Here is a 27,208-nt window from a genome sequence, read left to right as displayed (position 1 = left end):
TCCCAATTTAGCCAGGGTGGTGTATCCTGAAGTTGGCCCATTGCAGCCTAAAGGAGAATCTCCCTATAACACCATTAATTCCAGAGTCTAAAATAACTTAAAAGTGCAATAGTCACAAATGGGGTTTGTGGTCTGTTCAGCTTCTGATGGTCCTGGAATATTCAGCGCCCGCTATGTTTTGTTTCTGCCCTAAAGCTTTGCTGTGCTTCCTGATCAAAGAGAGCTTTATGCTGTTTCTCTGCACAAGAAAACAGCTTCCAGTCCAGCATCTGAGCACATTGCCTTCCCTTGTATGTCTGGGGACTGAAAAAAAGGCCAACTGCAGCCCTCTTATCTGCAGAGGCCAGAGCTCTTGATAAATTGCACTCAATGGTAAGGCATCTGTTCTGCATACAGAAGGCCCAAGTAATATCCGTGCAGTGTGAGCAGGTGTGAGCAGGTGGTAAACAAGCAAGTTTTCTCTCTCCTGCTTTAAAAAATAAGGCCCATTGCATTCAGTGGGACTTGTTCTCGGGTAAGCATGTATATTAGACGTGCAGCCTCAGTATCATCATGGATTTTCTCAGCAGCCTGCTACAACAAAATCAGCGACTGACGGACTGAATTTTTTGTTCCACATAGAAAAGGAGATATTTCAACTGTTGCAGGAGAAGTCAGTTGGCCCTTGCAGGGCTTGAACAGGCAAGAGATGGGAAGGGTTCATAGCTTGCTTTCATTCGTTGCCAGCTGTAGGCTTGATGGAACAAGAATGGGAGGAGGCGGGTGATGAAGTTTTACAGGGAACAACGAGAATGCATGGAGCCTTGCCAAGAGTCAGGCTAGTAAAGCTTGCAATAGTCTTTGAACCCTCTTTCATCTTGACCACTCGGAGCCAGTTTGGTAGGCTGGCTACAAATATTCACCCAACCCCACCCTCAAACAACTCCTTGCGCTTATTCCTTAGGTGAAAGGAAACACAGAAGCATAACCAGAAGAAACAGAATTAGCGTTTCGACTTTTAATCCTGCAAAGGGTACTGAGCCCAACAATACTGAATTGCATTCCCCATGAACTGGAATTGCTCTATGGCAGCTTTGGGATTACAAAATGTCATAAAGTTTCCATGATCAGTGGAGAACATGGAAACAATGGCATTTTGTGTAATATTTTGATAGATATATACAGGATAAGCAGGTGGCAACAAGGCAGGGTGTATCTGTTTCTATTGGTCAGGGGGACAGAATGAGGGAATATATGGTGTGTGGGTGTTTTCTTATCTTAGGATCAGTGGCTCTTCAGCAAGCCCAGTATCTTATGCAATCCTATTTTGCCAGTAACTCAGAAGTACTGGGAACACGCCATTTCCCAGAGGATACACACAACCAGACACCTTCATCTGCCCCAGCTGTAACAAAACATGTTTCTCCTATATCGGTCTCTACAGCCACAGCAGGCACTGCAACCTTCCAAAAGTTCGACTTCACCCCCAAAGGCACACTCCTCCATTGTCTCCCGAGACGAACAGATGCCAACACGCACCAGCAGATGGAATATCATCTGGATTCTCTCGTACCAACTATTCAAATGGTTGCATCTTTGCCTTGGGTGCAAACTTTCTCCAATTTGAATCTCAGTTGCGTGTTCCTTGCTGTTGACTCTATACAAAGAGCACCGTGTCTGTAGTGCCAGAACATTATCACAACCATCCATTGTTATCTTAAGCCTATTAAATAAATGGTTTTGTTATAGATCACACCCTCTGTGCAAGCCCTAACATGGAATGAGGTGTTACTTTGATTCTCTTTGCCAGAAGTAAATACCTGGCAACAAATGGGAGATTTAGTATTTTGACATAGCTTTCATATTTACTGTTGCCGAAACAAGTATCAAATCCCTTCCAAGTTTCCACAGAAGGCAAGACTGGGCTTGCATCTTTTGTATCACAAACACGTGTTCAATTCTGGGACAGGTCTGGAAGAGAGACATTGCTGAAAGGGTGGGACTCAAATTGCAGGTTATGAACTGGACGGACAGCTTCTTTCCTTACCACTCCTCCTCAGAAACATTTCTGCCTGCTCCGTCTACAAGTGGCAAATCAGGAGGAAAAAAGAAAACCTTGATAAGGTCCCCGCCTTCCACTTAGCTATTCCGGTATGCACAGTTGCATATTTTTGCTGGGTGCAAGCATTTGAGAAATGTCAATTTAAAACATGAACTTCAGTAAGTTGGCTGCAGCAAAAACAATACCCACACCTTGATAGACTTGTGGCCGCTTAATTAACAGAGTAATGTGGCATAAACCTTGGTAGTGCAGATAATAGTCACTTTATCAGAAGCATAACATAAGCTGGTAAATATAGGTATACATGAGAACTAAACGGAGCCCAAAGAAATGGAAGACCTGATAGTAGGAACATCACGATTCTATGAAGACCCTCAATGCATTGAAATGAAAAGCTTGGATTTTTAATCTAGGGAGCCACCACAGACTTGCTCTACTAAAGAAAAGTCAAAATAAGTAGGAACATCTTACACACTATTGTCTACCCTGACTGGTAGCAGCTGTCTAGGCCACATTCACACTATATATTTTAAATACTATGACGCTACTTTAAACATGCATGGCTTCCCCCAAATAATTCTGGGAGCTGTAGTTTGTTAAGGTGCTGTGAGTTGTTAGAAGACCCCTGTACCCCTCACAGAGCTGCAAGTAACAGATTTCCCTTTGAAGATTTGTTGTTAAACCACTGTTTAAAGTGTTTTAAATGGTATTGTGGTGCTTTAAAAGTATGTCGTGAATTTGGCCTAGGATTCCGGACCAAGTCTTAGAAATGGCAGGAACTGAACTTGGGGATTTTTGCACAAAAGCACATGCTCTACGAGCCCCACCTAAGCCTTTCGCTCCTTCCCAGTTGGGTCATAGAAACATAGAATTGTGGAGCTGGAAGGAACCCCGGGGGTCATCTTAGCCCAGGGGTGCCCAAACTTTTTTTCAAAGAGGGCCAGATTTGATGAAGTGAACATGCATTAGGGCCGACCACCACCTTCCAAGGGAGTCCATTCCACTGTTGAACAGATCTTACCTTCGGAAAGTTACTCCTGATGTTTAGCCAGAATCTGTTTTCTTGTCATCAGTTGGTTTGGGACCTGCCTGAAGGGACCCCAAATAAAGACTGAAGTTGCTTCCCAGAATATATACAAATTCAAATACATGCAGATGTGGACTACTCCAGTCTAATCTGAATGGGGGCTGTGAATTTAGCCATGAATTTAAAGTGTTGCAAAATACTCTGTGATCTTTGGATGAAGAGTGGTATATAAATTTAATAGCAGTAATAATAATAATTAAAAAACAACAACAGCTAAATAATACTCAAATGTGGACAAGCCCCCTGTCCCCAGACAGACCTTGTGGTTTGTCTTTACAGTGGTACCTCTGGTTACATACTTAATTCGTTCCAGAGGTCCATTCTTAACCTGAAACTTTTTAACCTGAAGCACCACTTTAGCTAATGGGGCCTCCTGTTGCTGCCGCGCCACTGCCGTGCAATTTCTGTTCTCATCCTGAAGCAAAGTTCTTAATACGAGGTAATATTTATGGGTTAGCGGAGTCTGTAACCTGAAGCTTATGTAACCTGAAGCATATGTAACCTGAGGTACCACTGTAACGCCTTACAGCACCTCAGTGATTCTGGTGAGTTCTGCAGCTCCCTGAGGACCTCTCGTGGCTTAACATGACTTTTAGCATTTCAAATATAGATTTTTACAGCTTTCTTTGAACCACTGAACAGGGAAAAAGTGGGATAAAACTTGTTGATTTTTACTGTGAAAAGAAGCTGCTGAGTCACGAAGGTTTGGAAGTGGAAGCCACTGTCCCCGTAGCTCAAGAAAAGCTGTCGGGTCCCTCGAGGTGCCCTGAATGGTGGGACCAGTACAGCTGTCCTTCAATCCCGTGAAAAAGAGAAGAAAGGCAAGTGGTTTACGAAGCAATGCCCCGCAAATCCAAGCACGTGACGGCAGATTATCTTTACGGAGCGGGGTGGGGAAAGAACTCTGCATACACTCAGAAGCCCTTTGCTCTGCTCCAGAAACTGTTCCCTTTCGAGCCTTTCCAGCCTCTCTCCATCACCATGGCAACAGAAACTCACGGGGAGCAATAATCTCACTTCCGACCAGGCGCCGCCCCTTTGTGGGCGGGGCATCCTAAGCAGCGTGACGTAAGCAGACCGTTCCTTTCCCCGACTCCCGCCACTGCGTTGTCCTCGAGGGCGGAAGTCTACGAGCAGCGTGGTAAAGCGCGCCTCTCAGGAACTTCCGGTTTCCCACTGGCCGCCGCCATTTTGCGCAACGGAAAGGAGAAAAAAAAAGGAGCGAAGACGTTCTACCTCCATCTCTATGGTATCCTCTATGACGTTTGCGCATTACAGCCTCCCTGAGTCTTGTCTCCAGCCCCACCTCCCTCTTGGATTGCTCTCCATTTCTTCCCACGAGAGATGAGGCGAAAGTTGAAGCCGCGCGCAGCCTAGCCATCGCACGACCATAGACGTGCTTATGCCCAGAGCGACGCGATTTATTTATTTATTTATTTAATTTAACCGGAAACTAGAGCGGCGTGTCTTTCTAGCCTGTTGATTTTCTATGTCTTCGGGGTCTGCGCGCGCACCTGCGGCCTTGGGCGCGGTGGCTGCCGGGAGTGCGGAGGTTACGACGGATCTGCCGGCCTAGTGGCCGCGCCGCCCTGGTGCCCGTGAGGAGGGAGCAGCCGGTGAGCCTTTCGGGCGGGGGAAGGGGCGTCTTCGGAGGCCGGAAGCTCCCCTGTCGCGGCCTCCGTGCCTCCGAGCGCCCTTTGGCGGGGGGTCGCAGGAGGGGAGGCCTCGGGTCCTGACTCCTGGGCGGCCCACGGGTGAGAGCGGGGGACACAGGGGCCTCGGGGGGGCCTTTGGCCTGGCCCAGCAGGGCTCCCCTGGCGTAGCAGGAGACGCCGGTGGTTTAGGTCGGTTGCCGCGCAGGGAGACCATGGCTTCGTGTGTTTTTTTAAGAATCAGAATTTGTTTTACATTAGCAAAGTCGCCGCAGAACAGCCATTACCGTTTGTTTGCACAAAGATAAGCGAGAAAAAAGCGGGTCGCACTAAAAGTGCAGGGGGTTAAAATGCCAAGCATGTCCTTTTGCAGTACATGACAACGAGGTGCATAGCTGTCAACGTTTCCCTTCTCTTGCGAGGAATCCTATTCGGAATAAGGGAATTTCCCTTAAAAAAAGAAAAGCTGACAGCTATGACGAGGTGATCACAGTAAATCAATTTAATGGGTTATTCTGTGAATCAATGCAGAATAGTAGGAGTGAATGGAAGAGTACTGCCTCCGTTCCTATGCCGTAATGTAAGGGTAAAGGTAAAGGACTCCTGCACGGTTAAGTCCAGTCAAAGGTGACTATGGCATTGCGACGCTCATATCGCTTTTCAGGCCAAGGGAGCCACCGTTTGTCCACAGACAGCCTTCTGGGTCATGACTAAACCGCTTCTGGTGCAATGGGACACCGTGACAGAAACCAGAGCGCACAGAATGTAAGGGTAAGGAGGTGGTGCTCAATGCCCACCTAGCGTTTTCAAGTACTCAAAGCAGTGTCCATGTATTATCCAGTTGAATGCCGTACGGCAGCCCTGTAAGGTAGGGGCAGCCAACATGGCACCCTCCAACTGTAGTCCAGTTCTGTGGACTACAACTCCCATCACCTTTGGCTATGTTGGGTAGGGCTGATGGGAGACCAGCAACATCTGGAGGGCACCCAGTTGGCTAACTCTCGGGTATGGCAGTACTATCACCATCGTTACTACAAGAGTGTGGTGTTGAGGTTTATTGCAGAATGGCTTGCTAAAGTCCAAGTAGTGATGTTATGGTAGAGGTGAGAATTAAGGCAGGGACTTCCTGATTTGCTGCTTTGGCTCATAGGACCAAATTGTGCATGGTGCTCAATGTGTCATAAGCAGCTATCTTGGTTTTTTTTAAAGTAATAGCTGCCGCAGAGGGCCATATGTGGGACTGCAGTGTGTGGTAATAAGGCTTGTTGATTTAGATTTGTTGCTTTTTTGCTCTGGCAGGCTCTAGCCTCCATCCATGATGTGCATTTGATCTCACAGTATTAAAGATGACTACTGCAGCTAGACCAACATTTGAACCTGCAAGAGGAGGGAGAGGGAAAGGAGAAGGTGACTTAAGTCAGCTCTCCAAACAATATTCCAGCCGAGATCTTCCCTCTCATACTAAAATCAAATACAGGTAACAGTTTACGTTTCTTGTGGGGATTGTTTTCTGCAGTGTTCCTTTATTTTGTCTTTAGCAGGGAATGGTTTTTCCTGTCCCTTTGGCAGGTAGGATTTGCTACAGGAAAACATTTGCAAACTAAAAGTGATTTCATTATTTGTTTTCTTTCTGGCTATCAGCATAGCACAAATGCTGTGCGGGTGGGCAGACAAACTCTTTGTAATTTGGGTGAGTAATTAACTTTTGTGGATGTCTTTGCAAAACTAACTTTGTTGGAAGGGTGGAGAATTGGATACGGATCCTTACCACCCCCACCCTTGCAGACCAGTTTTGACAGGAGGGTGTCAAATGGCTTGTCAGTCACTTGACCGCCAGTGACCCATTTTTCTTTATCTGAGCAGTTTGAAGACCTGCATAGGTAGAGAAACAGCACTTTGCAAGACACAGCAATCAGCTGCTCGATGGTTCCTATAAATTCTGCTTTCAGCAAAACCATATCTTCACCTGCCCTGCACGTGATGTCATATATAGCACCAGGTATATGGGAGATGGGTTTTGGCTGACCAAAATGGCCCCATGAGCCAAATGGGTCAGCATGGTGAGTCTAATTAGGCTTGCAGTCCAGAGATTTCCCACCACTGTACGGCCATCTTAGAATTCTTGTAGAACTTCACAAATGGGCAATAAGGGCAAAGCATCTTCCACAACCAGATGGGTACGAGCATGCAGTTTAAACTGGATCTAACAACAGGCTCATCATGAGGACCAGTAAAAGATCTGACTGATTTTTGGCTGCTGTGCTTTTTGGGGCCTTTTCCTCAGCTTCCCTATCCCTCGTGTACGGTGGGGTTATAATAGCACCTGTAATTTGAAGAGATCTGCTTCCAAATCAATGCTGAAATCTTGCAGTTACTGATAATGTTGGGCAGTTTCATTATCTCCATACTGCAGAAGTGGGTTGAAGCTGCAAGAGTAATAGCTTGCCTAGTACCACTTTGCAAGTTCTGGTACTGGTCCTTAACCTTAAAAGCCAGTGGTGGCTGTTGCCCATTGGAAGTGGTAGAGCATAAAGAATGGAGACCAGCAGTGAACAGGGTCGGAGCCGTAGGCAGCCAGAGCTAGCTAAATCTAGGGTTGTCCCCATATTCCTCCCTGCTGAGCAACACTGGGACTGAGGAATAGGAAGCTGACAGACATTGCCCCTGAGCTGGTTATAAAGGGGGCAGGTGGGGATTGGCTAAGGGCACCCTGAAGTCGGTGGGGCAGTGACCCATTTGCCATAAAACAGCAGCTTTCAAAGCCCAATTCAACTTGGCATATGGGGTACCTGAAATGCTATGCTTTCCTTCATTCTCTTAGGCCCTTCCCCAGCCCCCAGCCCCTTTTCTGTGGTGGCTTCTAGCCCTGGAATGCCTTTGCCAGGGAGACTTATTTCTTTTTAAAAGCTTATTCTCTGTTGTTTTAAGTGTCTGATTATTCCTTTTAAATGTGTTGAGGTGCTCTAGAAGTCTTCAGAGTGGGTTAGTGATTTGTAATAAGTAAAATGATGAGCATTTGGCCGAGGTGATATTTGTTAGGAATGTTTGACCTCTCATAGTCACAGCGACTGTAATGCGTCAGTTATATGTGGATAATTCCTTCCCTTCAGCTTCTGCGCTTGCTTCTTATTTCAGACAAACCACCCAGGATGCCCCTGAAGAGGTACGCAACCGTGACTTCAGGAGAGAACTGGAGGAGAGGGAGAGAGTTGTCGTGAGGGAGAAGAACAGAGACAGGCCTGCGCGAGGTCTGTGTTGTTTTGGCAGATTATTTTCCCTTTCAGAGGGGTGGTCAGGCTGCTTGGGAATCACGTGTCTCAAGGACAGTTCCAGGTCATTCAACAAAAGTAAATCCAAGAAGAATTAAGCATTTAAGCACTTACTGGGTACCCATAGGCAGCAAGGAATTGTATGTGGGCAATAATATTATTTTTAAAATATTTTAATTTTTTTTAAAAAAATTCTAAAATATTTTAAAATTTCAAATGCAAATATTTTATAATTCTTATTATGAGGAAAGCCTGAAAGCAGTTCACATCGTTAAAACCTGCATCAAACCCATTTTTAAAAGTGCAAGTATTGGAAGATCAGGAGAGATCCCCTCACCACATAGATCCCTGCCTGGCAAATTTGCTCCTCAGATGGGGTAATGTTAAGGGTAAAGGGAACCCTTATCATTAGGTCCAGTCGTGACCGACTCTGGGGTTGCGGTGCTCATCTCGCTTTATTGGCCGAGGGAGCCGGCATACAGCTGGGTCATGTGGCCAGCATGACGAAGCAGCTTCTGGCGAACCAGAGCAGCGCACAGAAACGCCGTTTACCTTCCCACTGGACTTGCACTTTGATGTGCTTTCGAACTGCTAGGTTGGCAGGAGCAGGGACCGAGCAACGGGAGCTCACCCCATCACGGGGATTCGAACCGCCGACCTTCTGATCGGCAAGTCCTAGGCTCGGTGGTTTAACCCACAGTGCCACCCGCATCCCTAATGTTATGGGTACCGTGAGCTTAATAGGAGAAACCAGCTGAGAGCGAATTGCAAAACAAAGCAGTAGAAGAGAGAAGTATTATACCCTCCTCGGCTTTTGAGACCTTCTTCCAAAAACCAAGGATCAAGCCAAGTCTGTCTCCTTAATGTGGGTTTCCCCAGACATCTGAAGGAGTTTGATCCGAGAGTGAGATGATGCCAGGAAGGGTTGTACATGCAACAAATGACTTAACACTGGTTTGTGTTGGCAAAAGATTCATATGTTTCTAGCAATTCTATTTTATTTTTGCACTTGGGTTTGTAATAAGCTCAGTGCTGGTGATTCTCTATGTTTCGGTCGCTTTTCTTTTATTGCTGCTGGTCACTGAGTTCTTACGGTTTTTCCTGCATTTGCCCCCCCAGAGCACACAACGTCCTCTTCTGTGTCTAAGAAACCCCGGCTAGATCAGATCCCTGCAGCTAACCTGGATGCAGATGATCCTTTGACTGACGTATGTATTCTTGGATGTTGGGAAACAGTATTTGCTGGACAGAAAAACAGATGCTTTACAAATCAGTAGTGAGGTTCTTGTTGGGACACCAACAAAAACCTCATCAAAAGAAGTGAAAACAAGTTTTTGCCACTTTAATATTTCCACTCAGCTACATTGGGTGGCTGGTTGCATTCTTTTTTGCTTTGACAGAGGTTTCCATCAGCAGAACAGGGAGGAAGGTGATTTTTGTTGATTTTCCCCGAGCCCCTGGTGCAGATAGAGTGAGAAGGGGGAGTTGGTGAAAATCACATCCCTGATCTATTGATGGAAGCCAAAAGTGGCTCAAGGTGCTTTCAATCAGCAGAAGAACCCTGATGGGTACAACCCTGCTATCAGAATTAGCTGCAGCTTGTGTCAGCCTTGTCCACTGGCCATGCTGGCCGGGGCTAATAGGAGTTGGAGCCCAATGACATCTGAGGGCCACAGGTTCCCCACACCTGATGCAGGCCCTCTTTGGGGTAGGCATGTACAGTACAACTTGCAATCAGCTACGGCAAACACAGCCCAGCAGCTGTGCATTGCAAGCCACCTGGGGCTCCACAAGTCTTCTGACCTGTCTGCCTGTCTAGGACTGTGGAATTCTATGATATATGGACTGTCAGGCACCTGTTTTGCCCACAGTACTTAACTGATGGGCCACACACTGTGCGGTGGGTTGTGCCTGGCTCAGGCCTGAATTTTAGAGGAACAGTCACTTCATTTTAAAATGGTACGGTCATATGGATGTAGAGAAGAGAGGATGATTTTTATACTGTCAATTTTGAGGAAACTGACAAGATGCGCTGAACCCAAATTGTTTTGATGGAGCATTTTGTCATACTGAGATTGGCTAGTAAGCTTAGGCAACACAGGCCAAGCTTGAAGCACTGCGGTTGGTGTGCTTAAACTTAAAACCTTGCATGCAGTGCACATGGCAGTATATTGGCACATCACATGGGCCTTCAAAAATTGCAGAGTGCAAAAATGTCTGTGTAGGACATTCATGTGGAGGTTCACCTGATCTGTTGTGTTGGAAATAGGATGCCGTTGTCTGTAATGCTATGCATAAAGTTCTGCCTAAGTTTCCACAGTGGGTAGGAGATGGGACAGTGTTTGCTAAAACTTTGCTGCATCTGTAGGAGGAGGATGAAGATGAGGACTATGACGAAGAGAGTGACGATGACACAGCTGCTCTTTTAGCTGAGCTAGAAAAGATCAAGAAGGAGCGGGCTGAGGAGCAGGCCCGAAAGGTAAGCATCTTCTCATTCTTATTATAAAAGCTGCCATAGGCAGGCCATTGGCCCATTTAACCTGTAGAGGTCTCTGCTAGCTCCAATGCCTGAATCCTTTGAAGCAGGCACAATGTAGGGACTTAATCTGGAGCTTTCTGCAAGCCAGGTGTTTCTGCGGCCATTACGCTGCTAATGACTTGTATATATAGCTTTCAAAGTGTGTGTGTGTTAAATCCATGCCTGAAGACTTCAAAGCAATTAGCCTTTCAAGCAACAAACAGCATTAATGGACACACGCTGTACGTGATTTTGTTATGTCAGAAATAGTTTTAACGACCCCCATCCCCTTTTTGGGTAATCCACTGATCTCCAAAGTGAAGTCTTAGCCCTGGTTACTTTACATCAGAACAGAATGGTGCTGCCGTGTAGCTTCTGGGGAGAACCTCCAGCCCTCAGGCCAAATGGATTGGAAGCCATAGAGTGAACATTCTCTTGTTTCTCTTCAAGCCTGGCTTGTGGCAACTAGGGGCTCCATGCTATAGCTGATCCTTCCGCAAAGCAGGTCTTGCTCTGTTCTTGCAGGGAAACACTTCCTTTCCCTGTGCAGTTTAAACCATATTGGCAGAAGGAATGTTTTGTTCCTTTGCAAACTGGCTTTAATTCAAGCCAAGGAATGAAAGGAAAACTCTTCACCTGATGTCATGGTGACGCCAGGTGATTGACAGATGGGCAGCTCCCACCCACCTTCCCAAGTGCCCCATGGGGGCTGGGGGATGTCAGGATCCAGTTTTCCACCCCCACTGTATACAAATGCTACAGAAAACAGTTTCCAGAAATGACTCTTTGATGCCACTAGAGGCCAGCAGAAGCTGTTTAAGATGGAGAACCCTATGCAGCTGCCTTTTGGTTTTCATTATCGCATTAATCGTTCTGTTTCCCTTGCCAGCTCTAGTTATCCCTTTCAGTGTTTCAAGCTGCCTTAAACATTGCTCTCCAATATTCTTTTAAGTAGGAGTTGAACCTGGTGCCCTTCTGCATGTGGCCCCTCTAGAATGTTCTGCTGGTCCTGAATCTGTTAATGCAGAAGATCTGCCATATATATTTAAGCCCTGGCTTGGTTGCCATGGGCAACAAGGAACCGCATGTAGGAAGATGCACAGGTTTCCATACAGACAAACAAACCAGGCTTGTGGGTGAGAGATTTCTAGCTTTCTGGACTCAGTGCCCTCTTTGATGTACAGAGTGATACCACCTCCATTACAGCCTTCCCTGTCCTTCCTAGAGAATTCATATCAAGAGATAACCATCCCTGCTGTTGGGAAATCTGAAGATCAGTCCTCCGTTGTTTTGACTTTGTTGTTCAACGCTCAGGGGGATACATAAAGCCAAAACCCCAGAGCAGTTTCGTGCTGCACACCGAGCCAATATTTGCCGTGTGTTTGTTTTCAGCACTGTAATGGTGACAGCTGCCTTTAATTTAAAACCTGGTACTGCAAGAAAGAAAAACAGATAAGAGAAACCTAAATAGACTGGACAAGATGGTTGGGAGTTTTATGTGGCCAAGTCCCCAGCTTCCTCAAAATCAAGTGGAACAGAAAATAGGGTCTATGTTATAGCTCACGGACCATCTTTTTCTCACCTTGCCAGGAACTAGAGCAGAAAGCTGAAGAGGAGAGGATACGGATGGAGAACATCCTGAGTGGGAACCCTTTGTTGAACCTCACTGGTCCAGTTCAGCCTCAGGCAAACTTCAAAGTGAAGAGGAGGTATGGAGGTGCTTGCTTTACATAGGGATGGCCAGCTAAATTACTTGTTCCCAACTTCTCCACAATTTCACAGTTCCAGAATATTTTAAATGAATGTTAATTGTATGCTTAAGTTTATTTTTTGGTTGCTGTTTTGTAAACGTTGTTAATATTGTCTTAGAGATTATGAATGCTGTAGTACTTTATGAATCCTATAATGTGATTTTTTTTGCAATTGTGCTGTTTTCCTCATTTGTTTTACTAGTGTTTTATGAATTGTAATGGTTTTACTGATGATTTGTTAATTGATCTATATGATTTGTGATGTTCTATTATGTTGTTATTTATTGTTTGCAAGCCACTTTGTGATTCATGTGAATAAAAATCAGCATAGATATATAATGTCCGGTGCACAGCCCCACAAATCACTGGCCCTGCTGGCTGCGGTTGGTGGATATTGCACCATAGCATGGATTAACGCTCCTTACCTTTTGTCTTGTTGTGATGTCACACATTTTCTCTTTAATTTTTATGGTTAACATATTTTGCTTCTCCCTGTATTTAGATGGGACGATGACGTGGTCTTCAAGAACTGTGCGAAGGGAGTCGATGAGATGAAAAAGGACAAAAGATTCGTCAATGACACGCTGCGGTCTGAATTTCACAAAAAGTTCATGGAGAAATACATCAAGTAGTACTTTTCCTTTTTTTCATTTTGAATATGCTATGTCACTGATGGACTAAATGGCGCAAGCCTTTTCCTTCCTTCTGAAAAACGTGGTTACAGTGAAAATCTGGCAACGAGTAGCGGTTCTCCAAGGTCGCCACTACCCTTTTAACATAAAATGACCCTGTCTCTGGAATACTTCCTTGTTTACTTTGTTTTAGCTCGGGCAGCTAATTTCCCAGAAATGTTTCATTTTGTTGCTATGAAATTACTTGTAATGGCCTTTCTGTAAATGTTTTGAAAATGGTGTACAATAAACCCTTCGCTCTAAGGGCTGTGTCTTATATTCAACCTGCCATAGCAGCTTACCTGTTCTGGGTGAGGCCGCACACCCTCCTTAGGCAAGGTGGCTGACCTCTGGCTCTCCAGGTGTTGTGCAGTGACCATCATCCCCAAATAATTGAAGCTGATTGGAGGCCTTTTTTCATGCCTAATTTGATTGGGTCTGGGGGGGGGCAGCAAAGACCTCTGGCTACATGTGCACTCATGGGTGCCGTGTTGCTGGCCCATGTTGTAAGTATAGCATACTTGAAGTGCTTTAAGCATTCCAAACCTGCTAAGATGTGTGCTAGATGTGCTCAGATTAGGTAAAGCGTCAAAGTAAGTCCGCTTACCTTTAATGGCGGGTTGGTGTTGACGGCTTGGCAACGGCCACGTCAGCGGAATTGCAGGCCTGCCTGCAGATTGGCCAATTGCAGGCAGGCATAGGTGTGGGAGTTCCCCAGGGGGCAGTCCCAACTTGGGTCCGCTCTCGGGGGAAATATGTGGCCTACCCAGCTCTCCCCCTAAGTTTTTTAACGGATCGCTAGGTGTGATCAGATTAGTGTTGATAAAAATAATGGGTGTCAGTGGAAGCCCCCTCCTTTGCAGCCAGTGCTGAAACACCAGCTTGAAACTTATTTTGGGATAGGTTTTTAATTTAATAATAGGCTAATGCCTTGATATGAAGAAAATATAATAAACAATTGGAGCTCAGTATTTTGGTATATTAAGCAGCAAAGACTCTGCCTTGCTCTATGCCCCAATAAATCTGATAGGGATTCAATGAATCTTCAGATGAAGGGCGATATGTAAATTATAACAATAACAGTGAATAATAATATAATAATAATGTGTATCTCATAAGTGTATCTTCATTCACATGGGCTTCCCAGACCTCTTTCAGCCTGTTACGCATTTTAGTAAATGAAACTTGTTCTGGGAACATGAATGTGAAGCCGAGAAAGTATTTTTTGCTCCAGATAGGAAAATGTGATTTTAAAAATCCCTATTGAGGAAAATTTGGTGAAGAAAATAACTCAGCAATGGATGCGAACGCTGTTCTTACAATATGTATTTCAGTTGGACTTTTGACAGATACGCCAGCATTCTTTTCGTGCATTATTTAATAGTATCTTCGGCAAGCCCAGCTCTAAGCTCCTATTGCAATTAATGTAATGCACTATAATCCTCTCTTTCCAATGTTTTCCATTCCTAATCCGTGTGCTCCCACTTTGTGCTTCACTGGGTTAGAAAAAAGTGGTGGTCTCGGCTTAGCAGCAGAGCCCGTAATCTTCCTTCACTGCCTACAAACCACATTGCAAGTCCCCTGCTACTTCACACACTGCATAATTCTCTACCCCGGCTCTATGTGCAGGTGGAAGAGCCATCAGAACAGTCTGAAGCTGCTCCGAAGAGAAGTAACACGCCAAGCACTAGCTTATGTATTTGTAGAGAAGAGAGTCATTGAAACAGGAGCTGTGAGCGAGGCAACGGTCCCAGGTTTAAATCCCATATTCTAATTCCAAAGTTTATGTAGAAGTACAAGTAAGGAGGAGATATTAGCAGACTCAAAGTAAGCCAAATGTTGCAGAAGTACAAAAAACTTTAGGGAGGAGGAATTAAGCGGGGGAGACGCCCCAAAAACAGCTAAACGATGTTTCCCATTGAATGCCAGCTGACTGCAGAGAGCAAGCAAACTGAAAACCAGGGTGGGGCAGGGAAAAGTAATGGAATACAGTGACTGGGGGATGGGGAATGTACAGAGGAAGAGGGAGACCAAGGATTATAAAATCCATATCAAAGCAATGCCTGTATTAAAGGTAAAGGGACCCCTGACCATTAGGTCCAGTTGTGGCTGACTTGGGTTGCGGCGCTCATCTCGCTTTATTGGCCGCGGGAGCCGGCGTACAGCTTCCAGGTCATGTGGCCAGCTTGACTAAGCCGCTTCTGGCGAACCAGAGCAGCGCACGGAAACACCGTTTACCTTCCTGCCGGAGCAGTACCTATTTATCTACTTGCTCTTTGATGCACTTTCGAACTGCTAGGTTGGCAGGAGCAGGGACTGAGCAACGGGAGCTCATCCCATCGCGGGGATTCAAACTGTCGGCCTTCTCATTGGCAAGTCCTAGGCTCTGTGATTTAACCCACAGTGCCACCCGTGTCCCTAATGCCAGTATTAGGCCAGCACAATATTACAAAAAACCCCTGCAAGGTGTTGAGTTCTCCATAACTCTTCATCAGACTCAAGATGGTAAAAGAACTCAGCCATTCACTCATTCTGTGAACAAGTCGCCAGGATCCTGTGCATGGCAGATACCAGATGCTAGCATGTCTCCCCTTACTTAAAGTGGTCTTAGCTGATGACCGGCTGGCACCAGTGGGGTGGAGGACACAGAGAACAACCAAAGTTGAAGCCTGAGCCAATGACAGGCAGAGCCAACAAATTCTAGTTTTGTCCTCATCTTCCTCCCTGCAAGGGGAAACATTGAAATGGAGGAAGAGTTAGCCGACGGACCCTGCAGCTGCCCCTTGGACTGGTTGTGAGGAAGGAAGTAGGGTGGGGGCTGGCTGAGAGCAGACCGAGGCTGGTAGAGCAGGGCCCCATTCTGCCTCCACTTGCTGCTTAAAAATAAGTCCCACTGATTCCAATAGAATCTTCCCTGGAAAGCTGCTTAGATTTAAGGCAAGGGAAAATGGCTCTCTGCGACTGCTCAACCATAAACTGTTTGGCCAAGAAAGAAGAAGGTTAATAACACACTTAAAACCTCAAGAAAAACAGCCTTCTGGATGCTTTTTCCATCTCTCTTCTTTCCTCCACCCCCACCCCTCTCTCTTTTGGCAACCCAACCCTCCCATTCATCACTTGGGCTGCTGGCTTGAGTCCTGTTTGGGAAATTCCAGAGGAATAGCACTTTCTCAAACTCGCTATAAGGCGAGAGGGATTGTGCATTTTCCCTCTGGAATGCCGGCTGCCTCTCTTTCTCATGGTCTTTTGGCTCTGAATAGCAAATCCCGGAGAGCTTCCATCCTGACCCCTGTCATTATTTGCACAGGCATAGAGGAAGAGACACTGAAACAAAATCCCTACAGAAGAGCAGAAAACCGGGACTTCTGGCAGTTTCTCACACATTTTTATTAGCTCGGGGAAGCGGGAGGGAGAAGTGCTCTTTGCTATAACCTCAGCAAGCAGGAATAACGCTCAGCAAGAGCTCAACTATGTCCCAGGTCATAAGTTCCATTAGAGTTGCAATATATCAGAAACTTGCTAAGGTATTAAACTAAACCAGTGCTACTCAAAAGTGGAGGACCGTGGACCAATTGATGCCAGTCTGTGAGGCATTGGCTGCTGGTTCCCAGTAACTCCCCCACAAGCCATGTTGGGTGTGACGCTTCAGGGGCCAAATCTGGTCCTGATCCCTGGAACAATGGGAGAAGAAACTGTCATTCCGCCACTTCAGATAGTGTGAGAAGTGCTGGCCTCAGCCTGATGGATGGGGAGTCTGTGGACTACAACTCCCATCAGTCAGCACGGTCAGGGACAGTGGGAGCTGTAGTCCAACAACTTCTGACTGGCCTCAGGGTTACCTACGCCTGCAAACGTCCCTCCCGGCCGTCCCTGTTTCTGAGTGGATCCTGGAAAGCCCCGCTTTTCCTTAGGACGTCCCTATTTTCATTGGAGAAACGTTGGAGTGTATGGAGTTTTGCGACCCCCTGAGCCAAGGAGATAAATAACTATGCAACCTTTAGACAAACTATGCAACCTTTACACAACTCTGCAAGAAATCTGAAGGCAGCCTGTTTAGGGAAGTTTTCTTTAAAATGTTTTGTTATGTTTTTATATATGTTGGAAGCTGACAAGAGTGGCTGGGGCAACCCAATCAGATGGACGGGGTCTAACTAATAAAATTACTACTACCTCTACTACTATGGAATAGGACATCCCTATTTTCATTGGAGATATGTTGGAGGGTATGCACCTGCCTTAAGACTGGAGAAATAAGAAAATGAGGAAAACCAAAATTAACAGAGTGCCTCATCCTTATCCTTCAATCAGGCTGATTTCTCTGAGTGACTGTGGCCTTGTAGGGTTCTAATGTATACTTCAGCCACAAAACCTGTTCATGGATAAACTATAGATTACACCAACCATTTCCGGTCCCATGGTTGCTGAATACCATTAATGTGGGGGTCGGTTGGGGAGCTGTTCCAGGGGCAGTAGCAGGTGTGGGGTCCTTAACCATTTCTCTGCCTGTTGCCACTTTCCCCTCCTCACAACTCCTTCTTCGCCTTGGCTGTCGCCCCACAACAGACCCTGAGAGCAGAAATCAGCTCAGCTGAGGAGACAGCAGCTGTGGGAAGCATTGGGGGGTGGAGAAGGGAGAGTTTTGCAACCCCTTTGTGTTGATTTTGACATCTCCTGTGGAAAGGTCCCCACTCTTCCCTGAAGTACGAATGAATGCATCTGTCCATTTCAGTTCATGGGCGTTTCTCATTTATTACATTCAGTTCTCCAAATTTCTGCATCAATTTGTGGGTTTTTCCAAGCACTCATGAAAATTTTAGTGCCAATTTCCCCTAGTATACACACATTTTTGTGTGCTACTTTGTCTAATATGCATATTATTGAGGTTTTAAACACTGTATGTGCGCGCGCACACACACACACACACACACACACACACAACACTGCATGGATAGATGATAGATAGATAGATAGATAGATAGATAGATAGATGGTAGATAATAAATGTTTTTGCATTTGCATTAAAAAAATAAAATGCATTTTATATGTTATTTTCTATATAATGTATTTTTCTGTGCATTTTTGTAAACATCTTTGCATCACAAGTTTTGGAGAAGTGCAATTTTCGAAGGACAGTTGGTTCTTTTGGTTCTCATGTGTTGGAAAGGGCAAATTAGGTAGGTTTGCACTAAAATCCCTTACTAAACTGAGTTTCTCCCCCACCCCCATCCCTACCCTGAAGTAACACGTAGTTCTCCTTGAGTGGCTTAAATTTTCATCTTTTAAAACATCTATAAGTGGCTACAAACCCGCTGTTTGTGGGGCTGTTGTGTGGGGGGCACAGCTGCTTTTACAAAAAAAGAGGAACTACAGTGGCAGCTCCTGACACAGTACTCCAAAACTGCATGTAATTTAGCCCAAAATTGTACCTCAAAGAGAGTTGCGAATATAAAGTGAGCTAATCTGGTTTCCCGGGACACAGGTGGCGCTGTGGGTTAAAGCCTCAGCGCCTAGGACTTGCCGATCGAAAGGTCGGCGGTTCGAATCCCTGCGGCGGGGTGCGCTCCCGCTGCTCGGTCCCAGCGCCTGCCAACCTAGCAGTTCGAAAGCACCTCCAGGTGCAAGTAGATAAATAGGGACCGCTTACCAGCGGGAAGGTAAACGGCGTTTCCGTGTGCGGCTCTGGCTCACCAGAGCAGCGATGTCACGCTGGCCACGTGACCCGGAAGTGTCTCCGGACAGCGCTGGCCCCTGGCCTCTTAAGTGAGATGGGCGCACAACCCCAGAGTCTGTCAAGACTGGCCCGTACGGGCAGGGGTACCTTTACCTTTAATCTGGTTTCGCTCCTGGAGATCTTGGAGGAAAGCCATGAAATAAGCGAACAGGGTGGACAAAAATTGTTTTAGAGCAGGAGTAGCTAACCTGTGGCCCTCCAGATTTTGTCAAATAACAACTCGCACCAGCCCCTGCCAGAAGCGCCAGTGGTCAGGGATGATGGGATTTGTGGTTCAATAACATCTTGAGGGTCAGTGGGTCAGGCAACCACTGTCTTGGAGGGAACAGGGAGATAATACACTTCAATCCAGGCCGCTTGAGTTTGTCTTATTTTCTCACAGCTGAAGACTGGGGTGTGGGGTCAAAGATAAATTTCAGATGAGTGACATCTGGTGTGTCTCTCCTACTGAGGTAATTTCTTTGCTGAGTAGACAGTTGAGTTGATCTTTCTCAAGTTTGTTCCAAACACATGGTTCTCATAAAGCACAGTTGATCTGGGGCCCAAACAAACATTAGCTTCACTCAAGAGTCATTTATCGTGCTTTTTTTAAAAAGCCATTTTTCAAAAAAGATTTCATCTGAAGGCCAGTATAACGTTGTGTGAAAGGGTGAAGTACCGTGGGAAAGGGTTGGTGTGCAAGGATCAGTAGTATTTCTGGTTTCCTATCCGAGGCCCCTTGACACCTTGCATGTTTACTTAAAAATGAATGTTATTGCATACTCTCATTTTATACGCTTTTTGTTTTTCGCTAAAAAACCACCCTTCTCTGAATCTCTCCTCCATTCACACCCTGCTAACCATCTTTCATCCACATCCCTCACAGCAATTCCAAATTCACACATGCAGTTTTTCACAAATGAGTTTCTCCCTCCATTGTTGTCTCTCCCAAAAAGGGCTTGACATCATTTGGACACACGTTGCCTTGCAGGCTTGAGCCTTGACTGTTTTGGAAGCTAACCACTAGTTATCCTATATCTTGTCATGCGTGGTGGGTGCCAGGGTTTGTGGGTGCCAGATTTCCCTCAGTTTCCGGATTTATATCCTGCCTTTCTTCCAACATGGAGCTCACGTTGGTGTCGATGGAAAACCCAGAACAAATCTAGGAAGGATACACACGCGCGCACGCATGCATTTTCATCTCTGGGGAGTCATAAATGGCCATCTGAAGTGCTCACCAGCATGGGGGACACAAAGTCCCTTTCACTTACTTGTTTTCTTCATCTCCTTGTTCTTCCATATTTCGTTTCTATGGCAACATAATACTGGGCTTTTATTTATAGCCTTGAATTCCATTTTGTGCCGCGTGTCTCTGTGAGTGTGCGCTGATTTACCTCAGCTTATTCTTCCCCTTTCGCCAACCTGTCAGTCTCATTTTATTCTTTTGCCTTCAGCTGCCTAGCTTTTGTAACATGAACGTCCCCTTCTCATCTACTGGAGGGCGACCAAGGGCCCCATATCCACCAGGACTGTCACCCACATGCTCCTAGCTCAGCCTTTCTCAACCTATGGGTCCCCAGATGTTGTTGAACTACAACTCCCATCACCCCTAGCTAGCAAGGCCAGAGCTTAGGGATGATGGGAGTTGTAGTCCAACAACATCTGGGGACCCACAGGTTGAGAACCGCTATTAGCTAAAATGAAGTGGGGTCTGCGTAAGACAGCATAAGGTTTCTGCCCTTCTGCAAATGCCTGCATGGAGCCATCTCTCTCTTTTCTTTCAGAGCTTGTCACAAAGCTCAACCTTTTTTGAGAGGACCCCTTGCTTATTTCCCCAAAAATTATAGCTCTACAGTAAACTACAGTTCCTAGGATTCTTGGTGGGGAGGAGGAGCCAAGTGCTTAAAAATTTCAACATCTGGAGAACCACAGATTCCCCATCCTTCCTGTCTGGAAAGAGAACCAGCAGTGAACTACGGCAGGGTGTCCCAAACTTGGGTCTCAAGTTGTTTTTGGACTACAACTCCCATCAACCCTAGCTAGCAGAACCAGTGGTCAAGGATGATGGGAGTTGTAGTCCAAAAAACAGCTGTAGACTACAGTTTGGGAAAACGCTGTACTAAGCAGCCCAATAATCATACAAAAGCCATAAGGATACTCCTGGTTGAAGCTGAATTTAGTAATACCACTAAACAGCTGTGCATCAAACTCAGGTCCTATAGCCTGAGGAAGGCTCATTAAGTGGTTGATTAAATATGTATATTAGTATTTGGTGCTCTTTTAAATACTTTCTCTGTGGGGACAGGGCAAAGAAGAAGGAAGTGAGGAGGGAATTTTGCTTATTGACTGGAAACCTCATACTGGACTTGAATATTGCGGTAGGGTACCATACATTTAAAAATAATATATGCAAGATTTGTTCACTCTGAAGGATCATTGCCTGTTTTATTTTTCGGCCAAGCACTTGAGGACTATAAGTTCCATGCAGTGGATGTACCTCAGAAAAAGCAGCTGGACTATGGAGCGTGGAGGATCAGACTACTGTGCCCTCCTCGCGATTCATACAGCAATGCCAACATCCCTGCTGGTATTTGTGGCATCCTGCTGACAAATGTTACCTCTGAAAAATAGTGGAAGAGGAAGGAAGGGGAAGGAGTTGGACCCAACAGGTGCAGAACTGCCAGGCAAGAATGTAGCAGGGCCATTGGAAAAATGTGCTCTGTGGGTTGCCATGCCTTACAAAGAAGATGTCCTCCTGGCTTAGCGCCAACATTTTTCTGATTCATTTAGGAGCATGCAATAGCCAGTTGCTAAATCCATTTTATTTATCATGTTTCTCACCTCCACCCAGCTTAATTACATTTTTAGTCACAGTAAGATGGCCACCTAACCTCTGCTTAAAAAACTCTGCCACAAAGTCTGCTCTGCTGTTGAACAGCTCATACCACCAGGATGCATGGGAGGTTAGGCAAAGGGCAAGACCTCTGGTGGGGAATACGTTGTGCTCCTTCTGTAGTAAGTTGCCCACCTTTGGGCCTCACCTTGCACTCAGCTCTCACCTGTAACTCCTAGAAGCTATCAGCATGTGACAGCGGTGACACCCTGGGAAACGGCTTCAACTGGCCGGTTAACCCAGTGAGGGTAGCTGATGGGTCTCAAACGCTCATTGAGTTAATAACGTTCCCTGCATGCAAAGACAGGCTCCGGTAGATTGAGCAGATGAAGACCAGTAATGGGTCCAGTGGTCAAGAAGGCGGTTTCTGCACATGCTGCAGAGCAGCGGTTCTCAACCTGTGGGTCCCCAGATGTTGTTGGACTACAACTCCCATCATCCCTGAGCTCTGGCCTTCCTAGCTAGGGGTGATGGGAGTTGTAGTTCAACAACATCTGGGGACCCACAGGTTGAGAAAGACTGCTGTAGAGGGACATGGTGGGTCTCGTCAACCTGGGAATGTAGCCCATCTAGGAGAAGGAAAATCCTAAACCTTGGCTGCCTTTCAGGACTTCTTTGGGAGAAGAAAAGGCTCAGGAGTAAACCCTACACAAATCCAGAATGGAGTTGGATGGCACCTTGTACATCTCCTTCTGGCGACTCCTGCAGCCAAGCTGGGGCCAAATGCATTGCTCCGCTTTCCTTTGGACCACATCAGTGAGGCCGAGAGGGGGGTCTTCTTGTCTGGGCAGCCCAAGACCTTCATACACACTGCTGAGGCTTGCGGCCTGGGGAGGTCACTTCGATGCTGTTAATGTAGGGGTTTGCCATGGGACCACTAGTAGGGTGGCCAACAGCAACGGAAGCTGGATGTGTGGGCAGGAATGTGCTAATCAGGAAACAGCAACTTCCACCCAGAAGCTACCTGCTTAGGCCCACAAGTGAGTTCGTGCAAGTGGTGAGATAAGGTTTTGTACTTGAGGATTTCTCAGCTCACACGTCAAACTCTTGACTTGGAGAACAATGCGAAGAAAGTATCAAGATGGCCCATGCACTGGCTGGATGCCAAGGAGTGGTGGGAGGCACCAGCTGGGGAGCCCCAAGGGAAGAAGGCTCAGAGCCAGGGGATTGTTGGTGGGACGGTGATGAGTGGTCAGAGGAAGAAGAGGGAGCAGACTGAGAAGAGGAGGTGTCAGAAGCTGAGGGGATAACAGGGTTTAGTGAGTAGGAAGAGACTGTGGCAGGGAGCAGTCCTGAAGTGGAGGCTAGAGAGGAGGGAGGCCAAGAGGCAGAGATGAGGCAGGCTGCTGAAGAGTCCAGAGGGTGTCCTCCTCCTGCTGTGACCAGATCCCCTTCCTCCTGTTTTCCCAGGACCAGAAGAGGCATGAAGAGGGAGAAGCAAAGACAGGCACAGCGATAGAGTCTTCCTTGGGAAGGACCCAAGGGAAGAGGAAACTCAGGGAGCTGTGGGATGGCAGGGACCTTCAGTCTTCACAAGTGACACATTAGGGCAGAGTTGCTGGGCTCGCTAGCCCTGGCCTCCTGAGCTGTTTTGTTTCTTTGAAGAGAGAGAGTTGATTTCACTGACAACAGTGTGTGTTCTTGCTGACCAGCTCCTGCCAAATGCCCTGAAACAAGACAATATGCTTCCCTCCAACCCATTTAAAACCAAAAAGTCAAAGGGGGCGCACCACTGTATACGTTTATTATATACAATATTAAGGCACAAATTTAAGCAGCAGAGGAGAAAAATCTTTGGCAGGCCCAAGGCCATCAGTATTTCTCGTGGGAGGTGTATAAACTCCTTGATTCCTCCCTGCCCCATGTATGTACAAACACACTCCAGCTGAACGATGCTCTACACCGGCCATTCTGTACAACAGAAGGACAACTGGGGGAAGGGGGAGGAAAGCGATCTGACGTTATCTTACAACCCGTTTACCTGTAATATTAATACAACACAAGTGTCACACAGCACAATACTGTAACACACAAGCCAAGGTGTTCGAGGAGGGGCAGAAATGTTTTTGCTAAAGGTTAAGCCACCACTTTAGTCGTAACAGCAGTATTCCACATACACTCTGCTCTAACATGGGGTGCTCTAGAGAAACCTCTCTTTTTTGCATTAAAACATCAAGCACAACTAAAGAAGCAAGCATGGACTTTCCTGATCCTTTGGGCTGTAAATTTTCAAATATATACGGAGTTCGTTGCCTGCCAAATGCAAGCGTCATTGACACTGTAAATTTACCCTTGGGATGTTGTTGTAAGTGGTGCTTAACTGAATGCTACAAGTACAAAGGCACATCAATAAAGATATACAGGAGGAGGAAACTGCAGGATAATTCTCCTAAAACTGCACCTCGGGACCAGCACAATGAGCAAACTATGTCACATACAGCCCTGATTCCTGCGTTTGCTCCGTAATAATGAGTGAGCTGAAGTAGCCTCCAAGTGACTGTAGTAGGTCCACCAAACTGCCAGCCAGCCATGCCTTTCCAGTTCTCCCCATGCCCTACCCATGCAAACAGAGTCCTTGGTGCTGCCTGTTCACTCTTGTGGAATGCAGCACTATGTATGGCTAGGGAGCCTGTAACCCTCCAGATGTTGAAGGACAGTAAGGCCCATCATACCAAAACATTGGCCCCATTGGCTTGGGCCAATGGGAGTTGGAGTCTAAGAACATCTGAAATGTGTCAGGTTCTTCATCCCTGTGCTAGAGGGAACAAGGAAAGCCCTTGATTTCTTTCTAGCAAAAGGCAGCAAGGCTCTCTCCTTGTCTGAAGGGTCCGGCAAGGAGAAGTGTGTGTGGAATTTCAAGGTGCTGCTGTTTACAGTTATTTTGAGGGCTGACAGCCTCTACAGGCTCTGGGAGGCTTATTTGCGCATAACGCCTCATCAAGAGGTACGAATTGGGTGTTAATGCGGAGACGTTTCTTGGAACAAATAGTTACTAGCACTGTACAGAAGCTTACTGAATTGTTCATTCAGAAAAAAAGAGTACAGCACAGCAGCAAGTGACCAATGGGGAAAAAACTAAAGACATCCAATGCAATCCCTATTGGCATGGCACAGTGGGAACAGGGGTGCTCATTCCCCATCCCTATTCCCTAACAACGCGGGTGAAAATACACATCCCCAGCCACCTCCCCAGACCAACAACGGCACACAAAATCCTGCTGGCCAAGTATAAATCCATAGTAATAAATCCAATGCAAAAACCTAACAGGCTGGATCCAGATTAGTTAGCTGAACTTTGGGTCCCATTGAAATCCAACACCGAAAGTTGTCCCACTGATTTCCAACAGGAACCAAGTGAAACTTACGTTTGGATCCCATTTGCTAAGTGTTGCTGAGCCAAGCATGTATGACATAGGAGGCTAAGCTTGTCTAGGTCTCCTTGATGCACGTATGTGAAGACAAGTCTGTCAGTGGTTACTAATCATGATGGCTTTTGCTGTACCCTCCATTTGCCAGGAATCACACATGGGAAAAGTATGTATTATGCTCAGTTTCCACTTGGCCTTTCAACAAAGACAACAGGGCAACCTGGGTGGCTTCCTGGAGTCACCCTTGCTGGTTGGGATAGATGCACAAAGCAGATGGCATACCACTGTTTGAATCTCTAAGAGTTAGGGTTAAGAGCTTGGTGGTTGGTTTAATAGACAAAGCACTGCTAAACTGCTCAGCATTTTCACAGAACCTGCACGAGACGGAAGAGCAAAGCTTATAGCCCTCGCAAAACATGCACGGCCACACATCAAACAGTTTTGGAAAACTAGCAGGAAACCTAGGAAAAGGGACACTGAAACGAACCTGTTTATAGCAGCAGTGGGCAGACCTCAGGACTGTGGGACTGACTTTGTTTTTATACAAGAATCCTGAGAACCGACAACCGCAATTGGTGCAAAAGGCATACATTTACACTTAAAGGTTTCTGAGTCTGGGAATTCTGTTCTGAGAACTGAACTCCACCCCCCCAGCACATTCTGCTGGCTACCTCTTGCTCCCCCTCGCCCAGTTTTCTTAATTTCAGCAATATAATGGGGGAAGGGGCATTTTCTGCTGCCGTTTTGAAACAAGTGGGAATGAAAAATCCTTGCTGATCAACTTGAAACCACCCAGACATCTAGGCAGCTTCCTATGCTGTTGTTACATAGGATTCCATGCCTGTATTTGACAAGGGAGAGCCATAGTTCAGCGATAAAGCAGAAAGTTCCCAAGGTCAATTCCTCAATATCTCCAGGAAGAGCTGGGAACATCCCCTGCTCGAAACTCTAAGCCCATGACAGTTTATGAGACCACAAATCAGGTTTTAAGGTGCTTTTTAATGACTATTTCTGTTTGGCTGGTAGGTTTCTTGCCCCAGCAGAACAACCCAGCCGCCCAGAGTGGTTGGGGAAACCCAGTCAGAGGGGCAGGGTATAAATAATAAAATTATTATTACTACTACTACTGGAAAGAGGTAACTAAGTCTCACCTGTAATGCGTGAGATAACATTAGATTTGAAGCCAGTGGCAGCCAACGTTGTGCTCTACAGATGTTACAGGGCTACAGCTCACTCTTGGCTCTCAGCTGGGGTGAAAGGGGTGAAATCCAAGCACATCTGGAGAGCCCCCCCCCATCAGCTACCCATGTTCTAAGCCCTCTTAGCAAGGAAGGACCCTGCTGCTTCTGTGCTGGCAACCGCATGCTGTCGTTGCTCAATAAATATTAAATAGAGGCGAAGAGTTGCGAAAATTTATCAGAAGGGCACGTTGTTCCGCACCCTGTTTTTAACCATCTCTCTCTCTATAAAGGTGGGTAGGAGGGAGATGAAAACAAAAACAGCAGGAAGAAGGCAGTGGGATGATGTCTAAATATAGGGAAGTCCTGCTCCCTCGTCCCAGGGGTGCACGTTGCACAAAACATTTCACAGAGGGAATGTGGCTGCTCTGGTTAGCTAGCAGGTGATTAAAAAAGCAACCACCACTAACTTGGTGGTTGCAGAATTGTCCTTGGCATGCTGACCGTGCCTTCAAAGTTCCTTCCCCCCACCCCCGACAGAAAATGCAGATGCCCATGTCTTCCTTTTGCCATCTCTCTTTCAAATCCACATCTCGTTGGCCAATGTAATTTTTTTAATGATTGTACGTAGCAGGTACAGTATCCCAAATGTCCCATCTCCAACGTCTCACATGCTCTGTGCTTTGTTAAAAAGTCTCGTTTGCTGTCTAGATTTAAACTTATTTGGTCCAGTTTTGTACCATTCTCCAGAGCTCTTGAGTTTTGCACAGCAACAGTGCCAACGACGGCAGCACCCTCCTTCAGGGGACTATGTGCACCAGCAGGGGAAATGGCAGCACCTGAGAACTGCAGCTTCAGATAAGGACTTCCATCATGTCTGGATCTGGGAATTCAGGTTTGTGAAGCAGGCTGCTGACCCTGCCGCCTTTGCTGCTGTCCGGTAGCTTGCCATGGATGGGAGAGTTCTCTGCGGAGAAACAGTGAAGAGGGAGAAAGTTGATCTTGGGGCCAAAGTGCACATTGTGTTACCACAATTCCCAATTGTTTGGGTGTGGCTTGGTCACCAAATT

General features: G+C 46.3%; 2 protein-coding genes and 1 long non-coding RNA gene across 10 annotated transcripts in view; 1 reads left to right on the top strand and 2 right to left on the bottom strand.

Annotated features, from left to right (window-relative positions):
* Window positions 1-1,817: 1,817 nt before the first annotated feature.
* On the bottom strand, window positions 1,818-4,372 carry LOC307215126. The gene is made up of 3 exons (XR_013838293.1): window positions 3,804-4,372; window positions 3,063-3,130; window positions 1,818-2,060 (listed from the first exon to the last, which is right to left on the bottom strand). It is a non-coding gene; the product is annotated as an uncharacterized lncRNA (long non-coding RNA).
* Window positions 4,373-4,600: 228 nt separating this feature from the next.
* On the top strand, window positions 4,601-13,253 carry CWC15 (CWC15 spliceosome associated protein homolog). Of its 2 annotated transcripts, none has more exons than XM_079974185.1 (7): window positions 4,601-4,744; window positions 6,080-6,257; window positions 7,916-8,028; window positions 9,169-9,257; window positions 10,418-10,528; window positions 12,158-12,276; window positions 12,821-13,253. In XM_079974185.1, the coding sequence occupies exons 2-7, from the start codon at window positions 6,127-6,129 to the stop codon at window positions 12,948-12,950; spliced, it is 693 nt and encodes a 230-aa protein (XP_079830311.1). In that variant the 5' UTR covers window positions 4,601-4,744; window positions 6,080-6,126; the 3' UTR covers window positions 12,951-13,253. The 2 variants fall into 2 exon arrangements, with proteins under 2 accessions (XP_079830311.1, XP_079830312.1); XM_079974186.1 differs by lacking the exon at window positions 4,601-4,744 and adding an exon at window positions 4,782-4,882.
* Window positions 13,254-23,319: 10,066 nt separating this feature from the next.
* Window positions 23,320-27,208, bottom strand: part of AMOTL1 (angiomotin like 1) — a 92,828-nt gene continuing 88,939 nt past the window's right edge. For all 7 annotated transcript variants that reach the window (XM_079973489.1, XM_079973488.1, XM_079973493.1 and 4 more), the window contains one exon: window positions 23,320-27,105. In XM_079973489.1, the coding sequence (XP_079829615.1) occupies window positions 26,993-27,105 (113 nt within the window). In that variant the 3' untranslated portion in view covers window positions 23,320-26,992. The remainder of the gene's footprint in view (window positions 27,106-27,208) is intronic.

This window comes from Podarcis cretensis (genome assembly GCF_951804945.1).
Source record: "Podarcis cretensis genome assembly, chromosome: 4".
NCBI classification, from domain to species: domain Eukaryota; kingdom Metazoa; phylum Chordata; class Lepidosauria; order Squamata; family Lacertidae; genus Podarcis; species Podarcis cretensis.
Note: the sequence above shows the minus strand (reverse complement) of the source record. Positions and strands in the feature narration are given on the sequence as shown.

What these genes read in the sequence shown, in the direction of transcription:
- CWC15 (XM_079974185.1), top strand. Translation starts at nt 6,127, where the DNA reads ATGACTACTGCAGCTAGACCAACATTTGAACCTGCAAGAGGAGGGAGA. An exon ending in CATACTAAAATCAAATACAG is followed by an intron (nt 6,258 to 7,915) that starts GTAACAGTTTAC and finishes TTCTTATTTCAG; the next exon opens with ACAAACCACCCAGGATGCCC. An exon ending in CAGATGATCCTTTGACTGAC is followed by an intron (nt 9,258 to 10,417) that starts GTATGTATTCTT and finishes CTGCATCTGTAG; the next exon opens with GAGGAGGATGAAGATGAGGA.